Consider the following 17346-nt stretch of genomic DNA (forward strand, 5'->3'; position numbering starts at 1 on the left):
AATGTAGGTATTTAATACAATCCTCATATACTGTCAGATAACCAAATTTGATGTAGATATCTAATACTTGTTATTGTTTGAAGTTAAGCACAAAGCTACACAATGGGTTATCTGTGCTCTGCCAACCACGAGTATCGAAACCCGATTTCTAGCATTGTAATTCCGCAGACATACCGCTGTGCCACTGGGGGGCGATATTTAATACAATCTTCATATACTGTCAGTTAACCAAGCTTGATGTAGATATTTAATACGGTTTGATGTACTGTCAGATAACAAAGTTTAATGTAGGTATTTAATACAATCTTCATATACTGTCAGTTAACCAAGTTGATGTAGATATTTAATACGGTTTGATGTACTGTTAGATAACAAAGTTTAATGTAGGTATTTAATACAATCTTCATATACTGTCAGTTAACCAAGCTTGATGTAGATATTTAATACGGTTTTGATGTACTGTCAGATCACCAAATCTGATTTCGATATTTAATAGAGGTTTCATATACTATCAGATAACCAAGTTTAATGTATTATTCAATATAATCTTCATATATTTTCAGATAACGAAATTTGTAGACATTTAATATAGTCTTCATATACTGTCAGATAACTAAGTTTAATGTAGATTTTACACATTACCATGATCGTTTTCTTTTTTAAAAATGTTTTTAGGGAAACTTAGCCTTAAATTCTTAGATGGTATTAGGATATTTTTTTAATTATGTAGGAAACATAGCAATTCAGGTCAGACAAGAAAGCACATTATTGGGATTGAGAAAAAAACAGCAGGCTATTATCAATATCTAACACATACGAATCTCCATCAGGTTTTATATTATGTTATTCACCTAGCTAGGCTGGCGAAGCTCAAGATGCTATCAAACATACTATTGAAGAAGTGAACGTGCTTTGTAATCACTATGAGAAAAACCTATACACTGGATAGGTGAAGTGAAGAAAACGTATAATGTGATAATGGTAGCGGAAGCTACCGAAACATGTAGTCATTTTAATTTTTACAACTTTTATTGTGTAATGTAAACGTTGTTTTGTCTATATTTTTAAATGAAGAAAATGTATGTTTGGTACTTTTCACAATGACATAGTTCCAGCTTATCTCTCTTTGGTTATCTTTTGTTCAGGGTTACAGATGTGGAGTGGAATTCTCCGAAACCAGTATAACCCAATAACCAAATTGATCAAAGTGTAGATTGAGCTGTATCTTCCTTGAACTTAGACTTCGAAATTAAACAGTTCTCTGAATACTAAGTTTATTTCTCAAAATGCTAGTTTAATTTGAGTAGAGTATGAACATTTCTGTAAGGTCTGATCTTACTTGTTTCATATTTTGAATATACAAGTGTTCTAGTTTTGAACACTGTCTTGTGATATGTGGAGAGAACATCATGGAATAATAAAAAACGTACAGTTTTTTGTAATAAATTAATACTCACCCTGGACTGCGTTTTTTTTACGTATATAGAACAAAACCTTCCCCGGGGAAGATGTTTAGTTGAAACGTATTTTGCATGTACCTTACCGTATTTATCTCACGTACGGAAAAAGAATCGTCACATTAATGTTTTCATCAGCAGGTGAAGTCATGAGGAAGGTTGAATTAAAAATGCTGTATTGACATAATGACATTTTCAATATTTTATGTGTTTACTTGCTGATACTAACACATGTTTATTCCAATTTGTGGTAATGCGAACAATTTTATGTGTTTACTTGTTGATACTGACACATGTATATTCCACCTTGTGGTAATGCGAACCATTTTATGTGTTTACTTGTTGATACTAACACATGAATATTCCACCTTGTGGTAATGCGAACCATTTTATGTGTTTACTTGTTGATTCTAACACATGTATATTCCAATTTGTGGTAATGGGAACAATTTTATGTGTTTACTTGTTGATACTACCACAAGTATATTCCAATTTGTGGTAATGCGAACAATTTTATGTGTTTACTTGTTGATACTAACACATGAATATTCCACCTTGTGGTAATGCGAATCATTTTATGTGTTTACTTGTTGATACTAACACATGTATATTCCACCTTGTGGTAATGCGAATCATTTTATGTGTTTACTTGTTGATACTAACACATGTATATTCCACCTTGTGGTAATGCGAACCATTTTATGTGTTTTTAGTACTTTACCAATAAAATTGTTTTTAAACAAATTAACATCGTTTCTTAGTTTCAAGCGTTGATATTACATTGCATATTTTGTTAAGTTTTAGTATATTCAAATGGCGTTTGAATAATTTAAGTGTATGAAGAGCCTCGGTTTCGTATATTGACCAGACAAATATAAGGAGTGTCCGTCAACTCCTAAACACAAATGTCTTGTGGTCAGTTTGTAGTGTAAACTATTTTAAAAAATATATTTACACTAGCCGATCTACCTGTTCAACGCATAGTGTATAAATAGAAGCCTAAACTCCCTATTTCACTTCTAGGGGGATCCTAAGGTCATATGCCCGGTTTGGTGACAATCGGTCGAGCGGCTCGCCAGCTATAAACTGATAACGATCCGTTCCTTCATTGAAAAATATTTACTTTATATAGAAACGATCAATGACTTCAGTCGGAATCTACGATACGTGAAGTACTGCTGATGCTGGATATTTTTGTTAATACTTTGTAAATGGATTTGGTAGCCTATTGTTAGTATGATTGCCAATTTATTTAGAGAAATTCGCTAACAATTTTTTTCCGTTGCTATGGGCTTAAATTTTATATTAAATTACCTTACACAGTATTATGTACTTACCTATTACGTTCGCGTTTCTTTAGCCCATGACGACGGGAATAGGTAATATTATTTCACTCATTCAACTTTTCGAAACCTAATCAGTTTGGCCACATTAAGCTGTCTGCCACGCTCACCGCGTGAAATTGAACCTCGGGTTTTAGCGTTGTAAGTCCGTAGACTTACCGTTGTCCCACAGAGTGATAACTTAATAAGAGAAGGTAGATAAACATTTTAGATGTACTGACTGTAATTACCGTTTCTAATTTCATATAAAAATGTTATATTGTTAGGAATAAAAATAAAAATAAATTTTTTTCAATTAGCTTACAGTATTTTATTTTCATTATATAAAAAACACAGGTGGTAATTTGCCATTAAGCACAAAGCTACACTATAGTATATCTGTACTTTGCCGACAACGGGCATCAAAACACAATTTATTTAGCGTCGTAAGCCTGCAGACTTACCACTGAGCCACTGGGAAGAGAGGGGGGGGGGGGCTAGAAACAATGAAGAAATAAAAATATGATTTACAGTCTACTCGTATGAGAAAGTTTCTGTATTTTACATAACCTAATGTTAAGTGGATGAAATTAAACCAGGCCAGTAGGATAATTTATAGAGTGAAAACAAAGCCCGAGATGCAGCGTGATCTGAACAAGGCTAGAAATCTTTGTTTATGACTGAAGATATCGCTAACGGCCACGGTACCCAAATGATGAAGAAATAATCTAAATTAATTAGATTAATAACTAGGTTAACTTTTACTATGTAGGCAGCCTGTTTTGATTATAGATTAAGGATAAGAATATCAATCTCCCAAATTGAATTAAAATGTTTGCCCTTGTAGTTCGAACTATAAACAACAACGTAAGGTAATACTTTTAGAAACATATCTCACTTATATTAATACAAAGGCTCATACAGCTTTAAGAGTGTAAAATTAGTAAAACTTTCGAGTTTTTAATTAAAGTGCAAGATGATGATATACATATATATATAAGGATAAAATTCAAAATAATAAGATTATTCTGATTTTCGTTTTTCGATTCAATGTTGAAAGTTTTTTCATTTTGCAGCTAAGAAAATTTAGTTATCTGTTAGTTCACTTATCGCATGTAAATCTGATTTAACACTATAGTATTTGGATATTTGGTGTGAATACTTGACGTTAGAATTCACTAGAAGTCTAGGTTTAACCTCTCTTACCAGAGAGCTTGTTTGGAATCAAGCACAAAGCTACACAATGGGCTATCTGGGCTCTGCTCACCACGGGTATCGAAACCCGGATTCTAGCGTTGTAAGTCCGCAGACATACCGCTGTGCCACTGGGGGGGGGGTCTTACCAGAAAGAGAGAGAGAGAGTTTCTTTGAGCAGGTAAGTACTTTATCAGTGTGATATATTCCATTGTGGTGTTAAAGTCCCTAAGTGCGATATTCGAAATCAGTCTGTTTAGTTGGCTTTATCTACAATGACGCATTAGCCTTAAATGTTTCATCTATAGAAAATGAACTTAAAACTCAAGAAGAAACAGCTGTTACAAAAAGGGAAATTCTAAGCATTTATTGTAAGAAGAAAATCGATCTATATCCAGAAACAAGACATGTAATATTTATAATAATATTTTAATAGAGTAACTCGCTAAATATATTACCATAATGGAACTATTATTTATTATTTAATATATATATATATATTATAGAATTAGACGAGCTGATATAATTGATATAAATATATTTTCTTATACCGCGTTTGAGGAACACCTAATTACTTCTGGCTACAATTACAGAACATTTATGACTTCCGAAACTGTAACGGAAGTAAATCCTGAAACAAAATATAGATTATATCTATATACATATACAAAAATATTATGTATATACTAGCAGTAATGTACACTTTCAGAAATTCCTTCGGCCATTGATTTATTCAAATAATGCTCTAGTCATAACTGCTATCTGCTGGAATCTAAAGTATATATATATGTGTGTGGTTTCACCAAGCAATATCACCTTCACTGTTGAATTTAAAAATAACTCCAGCGTATCTACGGTTTTCGTTTACAGTTTTTATTACAAGTTACTTGTAACAGGAGATTCTCTTTAGTTAATAAAAAAAATAGTATCATATATATATAGTTTTGATACTAATAATGGCTGGAGACGGCTTGAATGGGTAATGAAGAAAAACTTCAATATAAGTTTAACATAACAGCGAATGTACAAGGTACAAGTCGAAACGTTGTACAATTGCTGTTATGTTAAACTTATATTAAAGTTTTTCTTCATTACCCATTCAAGCCGTCTCCAGCCATTATTAGTCTCAAAGTGGGTTCCTCGTCATCGAATATAACTTTTGTGTTAAGGTATATGAAATATCACTTATAGAAAAGTAGCTTTTGGAGAAAAGATAAACATTATAAATTCAGCAATATGTAGTTTAGTGGTACACGGTTTTATATGGACTAGTAACAAAAATAGTCTAAAACTGTTAGGATGTAGAGATGGAAAAAAAGATCAGAAACTAGAGAGCATTTGGGATGCTTATCACTTATAGAAAAGTAGCTTTTGGAGAAAAGATAAACATTATAAATTCAGCAATATGTAGTTTAGTGGTACACGGTTTTATATGGACTAGTAACAAAAAATAGTCTAAAACTGTTAGGATGTAGGGATGGAAAAAAAAGATCAGAAACTAGAGAGCATTTGGGATGGGAGAAAAATGTGCGTTTGCCTTACCTGCATTCCACCACTCGTACACTTAAACATTTTTAAAAGATAAAAGCACCGCTTTGATCTCAATAATATAACTTATAGGAGTAACGTTATTTTTAATTGCAACCCAAAAACATAATAGATGGCACTATTTTTAACAGCAGTAGCAAAACTTGAATGGATAACGATGATTGAAATTACAGTAATTCAGCCTTAATAAATACTAATGTATACAGCTGTAGTAGTAGCACCAAAACTAATAATCTTGTTTTTAAATCAACAGTAAAGCATAGGTGAATAATATTTAAATGCATGCTAGAATTATCGAATTAAATGAAGCTAATTCTAATAATTTTAAGACATATTTTCATACTGCTATTTCTAATTAGGCAAAGCATTAAAACTGAATAATGCTTATTTGAGTTTAGTAAAATTCAGTTTTGATAACGCTTCTTTTAACTGAGGTAGTACAATCTGATAAATATCGCTACTTCTAATTATTGTAAACTTTCAGGCTCGATAAATACCCTCTTCAAATTGAGGTAGAAAAATCTGGTAAATATCGCTTCTTCCAATTGTTGTAAACTTTCAGACTCGATAAATACCCTCTTCTAATTGAGGTAGTACAATCTGATAAATATCGCTACTTCTAATTATTGTAAACTTTCAGGCTCGATAAATACCCACTTCTAATTGAGGTAGTACAATCTGATAAATATCGCTACTTCTAATTATTGTAAACTTTCAGGCTCGATAAATACTCTCTTCTAATTGAGGTAGAAAAATCTGATAAATATCACTACTTCTAATTATTGTAAACTTTCAGATTCGATAAATACCCTCTTCAAATTGAGGTAGAAAAATCTGGTAAATAGCGCTTCTTCCAATTGTTGTAAACTTTCAGACTCGATAAATACCCTCTTCTAATTGAGGTAGAAAAATCTGATAAATATCGCTTCTTCTAATTGTTGTAAACTTTCAGACTCGATAAATACCCTCTTCTAATTGAGGTAGAAAAATCTGATAAATATTGCTACTTCTAATTATTGTAAACTTTCAGATTCGATAAATACCCTCTTCTAATTGAGGTAGAAAAATCTGATAAATATCGCTTCGCTTCTTCTAATTGAGGTAGAAAAATCTGATAAATATCGCTTCTTCTAATTGTTGTAAACTTTCATACTCGATAAATACCCACTTCTAATTGAGGTAGAAAAATCTGATAAATATCGCTACTTCTAATTATTGTAAACTTTCAGATTCGATAAATACCCTCTTCTAATTGAGGTAGAAAAATCTGATAAATATCGCTACTTCTAATTGTTGTAAACTTTCAGACTCGATAAATACCCTCTTCTAATTGAGGTAGAAAAATCTGATAAATATTGCTACTTCCAATTGTTGTAAACTTTCAGACTCGATAAATACCCTCTTCTAATTGAGGTAGAAAAATCTGATAAATATCACTACTCCTAACTGTTGTAGAACATTTAGACTGGATATCGCTATTTTTAATTGTGACAGAACAATTTGTCTGCACATCACTGCTTCTAACAATGTATATAACATTACTTTTAATTGTGGCTGGACAATTTGACTAAAACTTACAACTTATAAATGTGGTAAAACAAAGTGACAAGATCTTACGACTTATGGAAGTGATTGAACAACTGAGGTGTAAGATTAAATCCAAGTCCAATTTTTTGATGAATTTTGTAAGTTATTATTTTCAGTTATATTGTTACTTTAATCGAATGATTGCCTAATTATCTATTTACTTGTTTCAGATTTTTCGCGCAAAGCAACGCAAAGAGTAATCTCCAATCAGCCGTGCATAATTTTTAACTGATAAACTAGAGGACAGACAATTAGAGAACAGTACCCACCGCCATCATGTAAGCTGCTTTGAATGACCGAAATATGAGATTTTACCATCACTCTTATAGTCAACCACGACCCCAAAATTCGGAGTACATGCTGCATCAACAGAACGAAAATCATCGACTCTTTAACTCACATTCCGAGAAAGTTATCCACTAAATCTCACCTGACCGATTCTCAAAGTCACGAAGAATAACAACACCTTATAGTTTGGGTACATCATAATAAACACATTTAATTTTTGCATATATATTTTTCTTAATTTCATTTCATTTTTAGCAAGAATTCAGGTGTATCAAGTTTACATAACCTGCTTGTCAAGATAGGTTTTGGATTCCTATTCAAACCATTAAAAAAGTCGTATACAATCTATACATGTGTGTGTTTTACAATAAAGAATAAAGCAAAAGTGGAAACCTAGAGACAAGTTCTGTATGGTCTGTAGACGATTATCTTTAAACACATATGATTGGATTATGACTTTTACATTGCCTTAAATGTGTGAGGAACACATCCTTGTAGGCTACATAAAACAAATCCAAATAAAATAATTGTTTGTTGATTTGGTAAATACAGAGAGTGATTAACGTTTTGAAAATAAGGAGTTATAGAAGAAATGAAGGAAATAGAAGGAGGAGGGGAAAATGTCAGCTTTTACAGGTTTTTATTGCGAATGAGAGGGAGAAAACGTTGGATTTGCTAAGTTACAAGGCTAGGGAATCAGATGTAAGTCGAGCGCAGATAACTGTATCAAATAGGTTTGAACCTATGATTCTTGATGACGGTTGGGGATGAAGATTTTCTCATTAGGGAATTCTTTAATTAGACATGTGATGGAGCGCACAGAAAAACTATACTACAGTTTTCTTACCAGATGGTAAAGTTCAGGTTGTGGTTCAGAGAGAAGATAATATAGTGTTAGGATGTTTTCTTTGTAATGAACATCAGAGCTAATGACGTAAAGTATGAGAGATCTTAAGAGCCATTGACCGGTACGAAAAACCTTCCGACGTTTTATAGATAATAATCGTCGAATAACACTGAGAGATTACTGGGATCTGTATGAAATAACAGGAAAGTTACTCACTTCGCGGGATAGGTTTAAGGGCAAGAAATAAGCTTTATTTAACGAGGTTTGGGACAGGAAATAATGTTCGGGGAAACACAAAATGACCAATTAACAAATGTTTAAACTAATATTAATAGCTGTATGGCCACATACTTTAAGCATAAAGTAAATTAAGTGATTATGCTGATAAAAAAATTGATTCTAGATGTCATTGCAATACATCGGTCCTATTAAAAAATCATTGTAGTTGATACGTCAGGTATTGCTTGTATTACTGCGATTAGGTCGAAGAATTATAAGGATGTTGCTTTAGGGTATTTTAAGCTCTTATCAAACGTGTTAATTAAAGAGAAGGAAGGGATAACTATTCGAAAGTAGTAAGTTGAAAGTACAGAGTGTTACAAAAGTTAGCTGTTCCAAAAGCTGTGCTCCCCAGTGGCACAGCGGTATGTCTGCAGAATTACAACGCTAAAATCCTGATTTCGATACCCGTGGGGGGTAGAGCACAAATAGCCCATTGTGTAGCTTTGTGCTTAATTACAAACAAACAAACAGAAAGCTGTAAACAAATTTTGTTTAATTTTCATCTGTGTTACTTCACGATTACACGTGAATAATACACAAGCATAATACACATATTAACTAAGGACACATGAGGCCTGGTGCAGAAAATTAATTTTACTCATTTAGAAGGAATAAAAGTGTTGTGAAATTAACTTTGTGTATATGAAAAGTGATTTTTTTGAGATTGTCAAAAATGTATAAAGTGGGTTGAAATTCCAATACATAACAATGAAAATACTTATTGGTACTTCCTAAAGGCCCCCTGATAGTGATAGAAATATGTACAGGTAGGTTAGTTATGTTATTAATAGAAATAGGTTTACTATTAGAAAATACATTCACACTTATTGAAGAGGTTATGCCATCTCCTTCATCTGATGATAAGGAATATCTTACCGTTGTATGGTTTGTTTAGTGAAAAATCTTAAAATAGAAAAAACAAAACTTTATACCTTGTTCATACTGATGTGGAGGACAATATTAGAAATTAAACTTTAGCGATCATAACACCATCATCTTTGGTGTGATATTTGATATTCCAGATATTTGAGAGAGAAATTTTACATGGATAATCTAAATATAAAAACACTTTATGAACCTCGGATGTTTTGTAGTTCGATCAGAAGTTCACGTTATAACAACAGTAATAAAAACACATCTTAACATAACATTAAAATACAACAAGAGATCTTTTGGTCCATCTAGGCCGTTCTATCCTCTAAATGAAACTAAATACTAAAAAACTCAAAACTCGCCCATATCATTTAAATGTTTATCAAGCTTTCAGGCCAACTCACTTAAATTAGCTGCATACACCACTGCAACCCGTTCCTAATTGGCTGAGTAAAGGAACTAAAATATTGCTAAAAACGCCTAATTCAATTTAAAATTTGCAAGTTGAATCGCGAGTATTTTACCGTAACGAAATAAACAAAAAACTCTAGAACGCCGTCATTATAGGAACTCATTAAAATGTCATGCAATAACATTAGATTTAATTCAAGGGTTTTACGTTAACTGCTAGAACAGAGTAGTTAAAGATAACATTAGTTCTTTGAAATGTTTTAAAAGAAGCTTTAATACGAAATTCAATGACATAGTTGAAGCATGAAACTATTTTTAATAACAAGTATTTTTTTTACTGACTATTATGTTTGAAGGTAGAATAATATTTCCTTAAACACTATTTCTATTGAAGAAGAGGAAAAAGAGGGATTCAGAAGAAGAGCTTGGAAAACCTTTGAGAGTAAACTTTAAAGACCTGCAGCTTTCAAAGTGTTCCTAGCTCTGGGAATATTAGTAAGTCTATTTCTGTTTTCTAAAAAGGACCAAGGAAGATTGCTTGGAATTAAGCACAAAGCTACACAATGGGCTATCTGTGCCCACTACGGGTATCGAAACCCGGACTCTAGAGTTGGAAGTTCGGAGACATACCGCTGTGCCACTAGGAGGCACCAAGGAAGATTACAAGAAACTAAATACATGTTAATATAACTTCTGTTGATTTGAAACTTTTGGAACCTGTTGCCAGAAGCTTTTCAGAAAAACGTTTGGAAGGTTCATTTACATCATAGTTTTAAAATTGTTTTATGGTGGGGCTTGGCTTTTTTTTTAGAAAGTCCTCGAGATTGTGGATAGAATACGCTAGGCGTCACTAATTTGGCAGTGAAAGACTAGAGGGAAGGCAGCTAATCATTACCACTCACCGCCAACTCTTGGGCTACTCTTTTACCAACGAATAGTGTGATTGACCGTCACATTATAACGCCTCCACGGCTGAAAGGGCGAGCATGTTTGGTAGGACGGGGATTCGACCCTCAGATTGCGAGTGAAGCGCTTTAACCACCAAATAATTAGTAACTTGGAAGCTGATAGAATTAGCGGAAATAACATAAAATTGGCATAGTGGAAAAAAGCACAGTGATGATAAATGGCCATTTCTCTGATTAGTGGAAGTCTGTTTTCGGACCTGTATTATTTATCTCAAAGAGGTAGATAACTTCTTAGACAGTTATATGATGATTCTAAGATGGGTGGGAAACTCAATTCTATGAATATTTCTTTTAGAATATAATAAATGAATCTGAAAAATGAATTTTAATACGAAGTAGCAAGTGTAATTTAATGCAATTGGGATAAAGAAATTTGAAAAGTACTTACTTCTTTGAGAATAATACCGGTGTTGTAAAAAATGAGAAGGATATATATAGGCTTAGCTGTGGAGAAAAGGTCAGATAATGTTCTTAATTCTATGCATAAGTTTTATGAATTTAAGAGTAAAAGGGTTTTTAATTTTGTTTAAAATTGTGGTGTCGATCACATGAAATAGTGTGTGAGGTTTGGTTCTTAAGGGTGCTGCTAAAAATATTTAGTAACTTTTGAATGAGTGCAGATATGGGTTACTAGCGTTATACCTAGCTAGCTAAAAAAAGAACGCTGGACTGTAGAGGGTTCTGTGGTTCGCGTCCCGTTGCTTCCCAAAACAATTGCACTCCGTACTTTGAGGCCGTGGTGAGTTATGAGAGTGACAGTAAATTCCCACTATTTGGTGTAACAAAAGTAGCCAAAGAGTTGGCGGTGGAAGGTATTATGTAGCTGCCTTTTTATTCTTCTAATCGATCCATTTAAGGACGGCTTGTGCATATAGTTTGGTTTGTTTTGAATTTCGCCCAAAGCTACACGATGGCTATCTGCGCTAGCTGTCCCTAATTTAACAGTGAAAGACTAGAGGGAAAGCAGCTAGTCATCACTACCCACCGCCAACTCTTGGGCTACTCTTTTACTAACGAATAGTGAAATTGACCGTCATATTATAGCGCCCCCATGGCTGAAAGAGCGAGCCATCAGAGATATTTATCGTGTAGCTTTATATGAAAAAAAAAGTAAACTAAAAGCTTAATAAGTTTAAGCTACGATGAGAAGGTGAAATATTTCAGTTTGTTCTCTCTTCCTTTGTTCAGGTAGCGAGTAAGCCCATAAAGAAGTTGATGAAAATTAAGAAATTCAAAAGAACAAATAAACCATTAAACAACTGTGTAATGTGTTAATATTGGGGGGTTACGTAGTTGATAACCAATTTGTCTTATCTATTCTAGCGAACAATTATCTGGGAGTTCATTCGTATAGAAGATTTCGAAAAATAATTTGATCTAGGATGAGTACCGTGTGCAAAACATTTCAGAAAACCATATGTAAGATTATATTCAAATGATCAACGATTCCCGATACTATGGTCATGAAATTCTATTCTCTTGCATATATAACTACGTGCTCTGATGACCGGTCCCGCTCTGAACTTTTTACAAGGTAATTTCCAATAATGATCGTCATGGAAGCACATTGAAATAGTCCACTAGTAAAAAAAAATCTGTTCGAAAGTTCGCAATCAGGTTCAATGGTAATTCGTAATGAAAAAAGTCACTTGTTAAGATTAGAACAGACAATGTCATATGAAGTGACTGTATAGAAACAATGTTTTCTTATATACTGCAATTAGAACTAAAGATACTTTTCCTTGTACATTTGTCTCCTAGTGGCTCAGCGGTAAGTCCGAAAGCTTATAACACTAAAATCCGAGTTCCGATACTCATGTTGGACAAAGCACAGATAGCCTATTGTCTTAGTATTGTGCTTAATAGCAAACAGACAAATCCTTGTACATTGTACAATCAGTAATGAAGGAGATTTTTTCAGCCATTCTGTATATGGTGTGTATATATAACCCACAAAGTACAATATAAAATATGTATAATTTAGATCCACAGGATATTAGTTAAACCACATATTAACAGGAGTACAGATAGAATATGTAACATTCACAGCCACCACCCACAAGATGTTGGCTAAAACATACATCATTATACCAATCACCCACAAAAGATAAGTTAGATATTAGTGATATCTATTATCTGCATGAGATAAAGTAAGTCATGCATCATTTACTCCCATCATCCACAAGATATCATTTACATTCACCACAGGCAGGAGTAAAGTTAACCCGTGTAACAGCCACAGAAAATCAGTTAAAAAATTTATCATTTACATTCACCACAGGCAGGAGTAAGGTTAACCCGTGTAACAGCCACAGAAAAACAGTTAAAACATATATCTTTTACATTCACCACCCACAGGAGTACAGTTAACCCGTGTAACATCTATAGACAGAGGATTACAAAGTGTTGTGATGTTTAATACCTAACCTTAAAGTACTTGAACAATGCTTTAAATACATCATTAATTTTTTTCTTTTGTAAATAAACTTAAACATATTGTCCATGTTTTCTCAAAATTTCGTGTTGAATTAAGGTAAACTTTGTCAGAGATGGCTCAAAGTTAAATTTCAAAGCTGATAACGCTAGAATTCAGTGTTTGATTCCAAAATGAGACAGAGCACAGATAGCTCATGGTGCAGATGTACGCTAAAACAAACATACACGGAAAACATATTTTCCAAAAAAAAAAAAAATAACTGTTAATTAAGAAATTTCTTTATAATGTCAGAGAAACAGTCTTTCAAGAGAAAAGAAGAAATAACAAATGTCATTTTTCGCACAGTAGGTTGTTGGACTGAGTTAACATGTTAAAGCATTTTAATAGTAGCGCTGTTTGTTAAACAGGTTGTTGGACTGAGTTAACATGTTAAAGCATTTTAATAGTAGCGCTGTTTGTTAAACAGGTTGTTAGACTGAATTAACATGTTAAGGCATTTTAATACTAGCGCTGTTTGTTAAACAGGTTGTTGGACTGAGTTAACATGTTAAGGCATTTTAATACTAGCGCTCTTTGTTAAACAGGTTGTTGGAGTGAGTAATGCTCAAGTTCTATCATGTTTTTATTGTAACAATAAAACAATCAACGCCCGATGTATGCTCGTACAAGTACATTTCTGATCAATTCACTAAGCATGTTCTCCATCTAATATCACTATTTCGACGATACTCTGTTCACGATTTATATATTTGAACAATGTTCCCCTGTAAGTTTGATAATATATAGTTAGTTATAGCTGCACAACTTCTAATAACTTATGTTAATTTTGCCGATGTAGTAGCGGTACTAAACTTTTGCTTCACACGTCCCAAAACTAAGCTTCAATATAATGTTGTTGTTATAAGCGTATTTGTGAAAATTAAATTTTAATTTATTTGTGGCGAAGAATGATTAAAAACAAGATTTTTTTCAGTTGATATAACTATATTTAGATTTTATTGTTCTAGATAATTGGTTTAATTAGTAATAAACATAAGTTTATTATTGTTTTAATATCACAACATGCAATATAAAACCGAGAAGTTAACTGTTGCAGTAAACGAATGGAAGTATGATTTAATGTAACCTAAACAATGCTCAGAATTATTTGTAATTACTTTTAGAAGTACGTGTACAATACTCAATTTGGTTTTAAGAGCATGACTAGATAAAAAATGCTGAAAACTGCCAAGTGTCAGAATGAGCATCTAATAGTGTTATATTCTTATTATTATTATGAAAGCTTAAGGTTACTAAGACAGTTGGATCAATATAACTGTATGATAACTGTTCTAGCACTTGTGACTGAGTATGATGCTGTAATTATTACTAGCAGACTTGTGCCACAATATAACTGTATAATAATTATTCAAGCACTTGTAACTGAGTATGATGCTGTAATTATTACTAGCAGACTTGTGTCACAATATAACTGTATGATAATTCTTCAAGCACTTGTGACTGAGTATGATGCTGTAATTATTACTAGCAGACTTGTGCCAGAACATAACTGTATGATAATTCTTCTAGCACTTGTGACTGAGTATGATTCTGGAATTATTACTAGCACTTCTGACTGTGTAATAATACTACTAGCACTGTTAAAACAACCGTGTCACAATACATCTGTCAAAGAATGTTTTTTACACCATTATTGCTTTATTAGATATATGGACCACAAAATTGTATCATGGAAAATATTAAAACATTCTTAAACATCACAAAGATTTAATGCTAACTAAATTAGTCCTTCATTAGTTTCTCCAGAAGAAATAATAGTTTCGTTTGATCTTTGTAAAAGGACTAGATCAGCGGTTTCATATGGTTATCATAGAGTTCAGTTTGTTACTGATAAGAATGCGATGGAGTTAATAGTGTTAGAACTTCCAATAATGATTGTCATAAAATATAAGTATGGCTACTTATACTTAATAAAGCTCAATAACTAAGCCATATAATAGTGATTCTGGCCTACAAAAACCTAATGAAACAAAAATTTAAAGTTATCTAACACATGGGATATAAAATTAGGAATAATTATTACAGAAGAATATTGTATCAAAGACTAAAACTGATGAAGTCATACCATTCTGACATTCGACGTATAATACTGCTAATATTGCTTTGAAGATATTTATTAGATAGAGACTGTGACTGCTAATAACATTACACAGTTCGCTGTGGTATAAGTGCTGGTAATAGCGTACAACCAAGCTATGGATACAAGATTTAGTAGTATTGTTATACAGAAACATTATAGAAAAAGTTCTATTAATACTAAGCAACAATGCTTTGGGAAAATGCTAGTAGTAGTATTATACATTATTGCATATTGGAAGAAATATCAATTTGTTTTAAAATTTAGTAGTAAACACTAGTACCGGTGTTATTTGGTTTAAAAAGGAACCATAACTGTGTTAAAAATGATCTTCTTGATTTCGTTTAAGCATATTTCAAACTAACTCCAGTTCCTTCCCCATGGATTAATTGTTCATTCTGCTAAACGAACAGCAGCAGAAGGTGCAGCTTAAAGGCAGATCCTCAGCTGAAGACTTTCGCTATTTATAGATGGGACTCAGACACGTTTGGGCAGATACAAAAACTAAGAACTTACCAAGTGGATTTTAATTTATGTGGTCCCATGGTTATGGATGCTCTGATCAAAATCAAGAATGAAGTTGAAGCAACAGAAGAACATTTGAAAAAGCCATAAGATCCCTTCTTTCTATCATCATCATACCACTGTGAAATACACTAAAACGTGCGTCAATAACTTCAACGATGGGAAAGCTATTGGAAAGTTGAAGAATCCGAAATCTGGGATTGCAAACAAAATAGGATTGAACACAAGTCACTGGAAGTGTATAATTTAAGTCTTTAGTTGAAGATGAGTAACTTCAGTGGTGGTAGAGAAAATATAATAGCAAACTCAGTATTACCGTTACTATTCCTACTTCTTAATTTGTTTTTGTCAAATAAGATAGTTTAAAAAAAAACAAGAAAAATAAATTTTTGACCTTTGTCTGTCAGTTGCTAATGATATTTTATTTATATCTAAGATTATGGAATTTCAGAAAGCCTGAACTGTTTACAAGTTTTTATTTATGAATTTCATGTAGAAAGAAAAGTGTTGAGAAATGATATCTAACATGTATCATAACTTGATTGTTAACACCTGGAAATAAATGACTCCTGCCACTAGGATTAGCAGTTTCTACGGAACTACTTTACATAAATTCCATTTTTATCGCTTTCTTTTCATAAAGATAAGGATTTTTGAAGAAATTTTCTCAAAATAGCTTCGAATTAATGATACAGCTTTCATTATTATCCATAGAAAAAATAAACATTAGATTACGATTACTGCACAAAGGTATTTAAAAATGTATGCACTTTAGTATTTATCTAATCTAACTTTCATCCCATTCTACAGAAAAACAACTTACGGCATTTTATACAAAACACTGTCAATAAGAGATCCAACTTACTCTGACAATAACTACATTCCAAGGAACACTGCACCGTTGTCCATTTGTCATCCGGATTCCCGGACGTGGCCATAATCCTTCTAAGCAAACAGCTTTTCTCCTTACCAGTCTTGTATCTCAGACACAAAACACGCGCACAATGGTGCTTCGATGGAAACGCACCACGTGTTTCTATCAATGGGTTCCCACTTCATGAACTCATATGTGAGTGTTTTACTTGGTTATTTTGTTTATCAGAATTCACTATAAAACACCATTAAACAAGTTTACTTGCATTTTGATATTTAAATACACGATTTTATTTGAGAACCAGTGTATAATATTAAGCTTGGTGGGACTATTTGTAATGTTCTATATAACTCACGTCCATAATTAATCTAATAGAAGAATGCAGAGTCGTACCTTTCGGAGAGACGTCTGGAATGCCAAGATAAAAGGGGCCTTCTCGAGCCACAATCTCATGTGCTATGATAGCAAATGCGTAGACATCACCTTTCTGTGTTCCTTCATTGAACTGGTTGGGCATGCGCAGAAGTTCGGGCGCGGTCCATAATTTTCCTGAAAGGTGTAGAAAGCCACAAAAGTTATAAAGAAATTACGTATTT

At 32.8% G+C, this 17346-nt stretch overlaps 1 protein-coding gene across 1 annotated transcript in view; it reads right to left on the bottom strand.

The window, feature by feature from the left end:
* LOC106465176 (atrial natriuretic peptide receptor 1-like) overlaps positions 1-17346 on the bottom strand; it is a 98581-nt gene that overhangs the window by 20866 nt on the left and 60369 nt on the right. The window contains exon 12 of the mRNA XM_022393013.1: positions 17144-17299. Coding sequence (XP_022248721.1) covers positions 17144-17299 — 156 coding nt within the window. The remainder of the gene's footprint in view (positions 1-17143; positions 17300-17346) is intronic.

The sequence above is a fragment of the Limulus polyphemus genome, unplaced genomic scaffold (genome assembly GCF_000517525.1).
Source record: "Limulus polyphemus unplaced genomic scaffold, Limulus_polyphemus-2.1.2 Scaffold1858, whole genome shotgun sequence".
Lineage (NCBI taxonomy): Eukaryota > Metazoa > Arthropoda > Merostomata > Xiphosura > Limulidae > Limulus > Limulus polyphemus.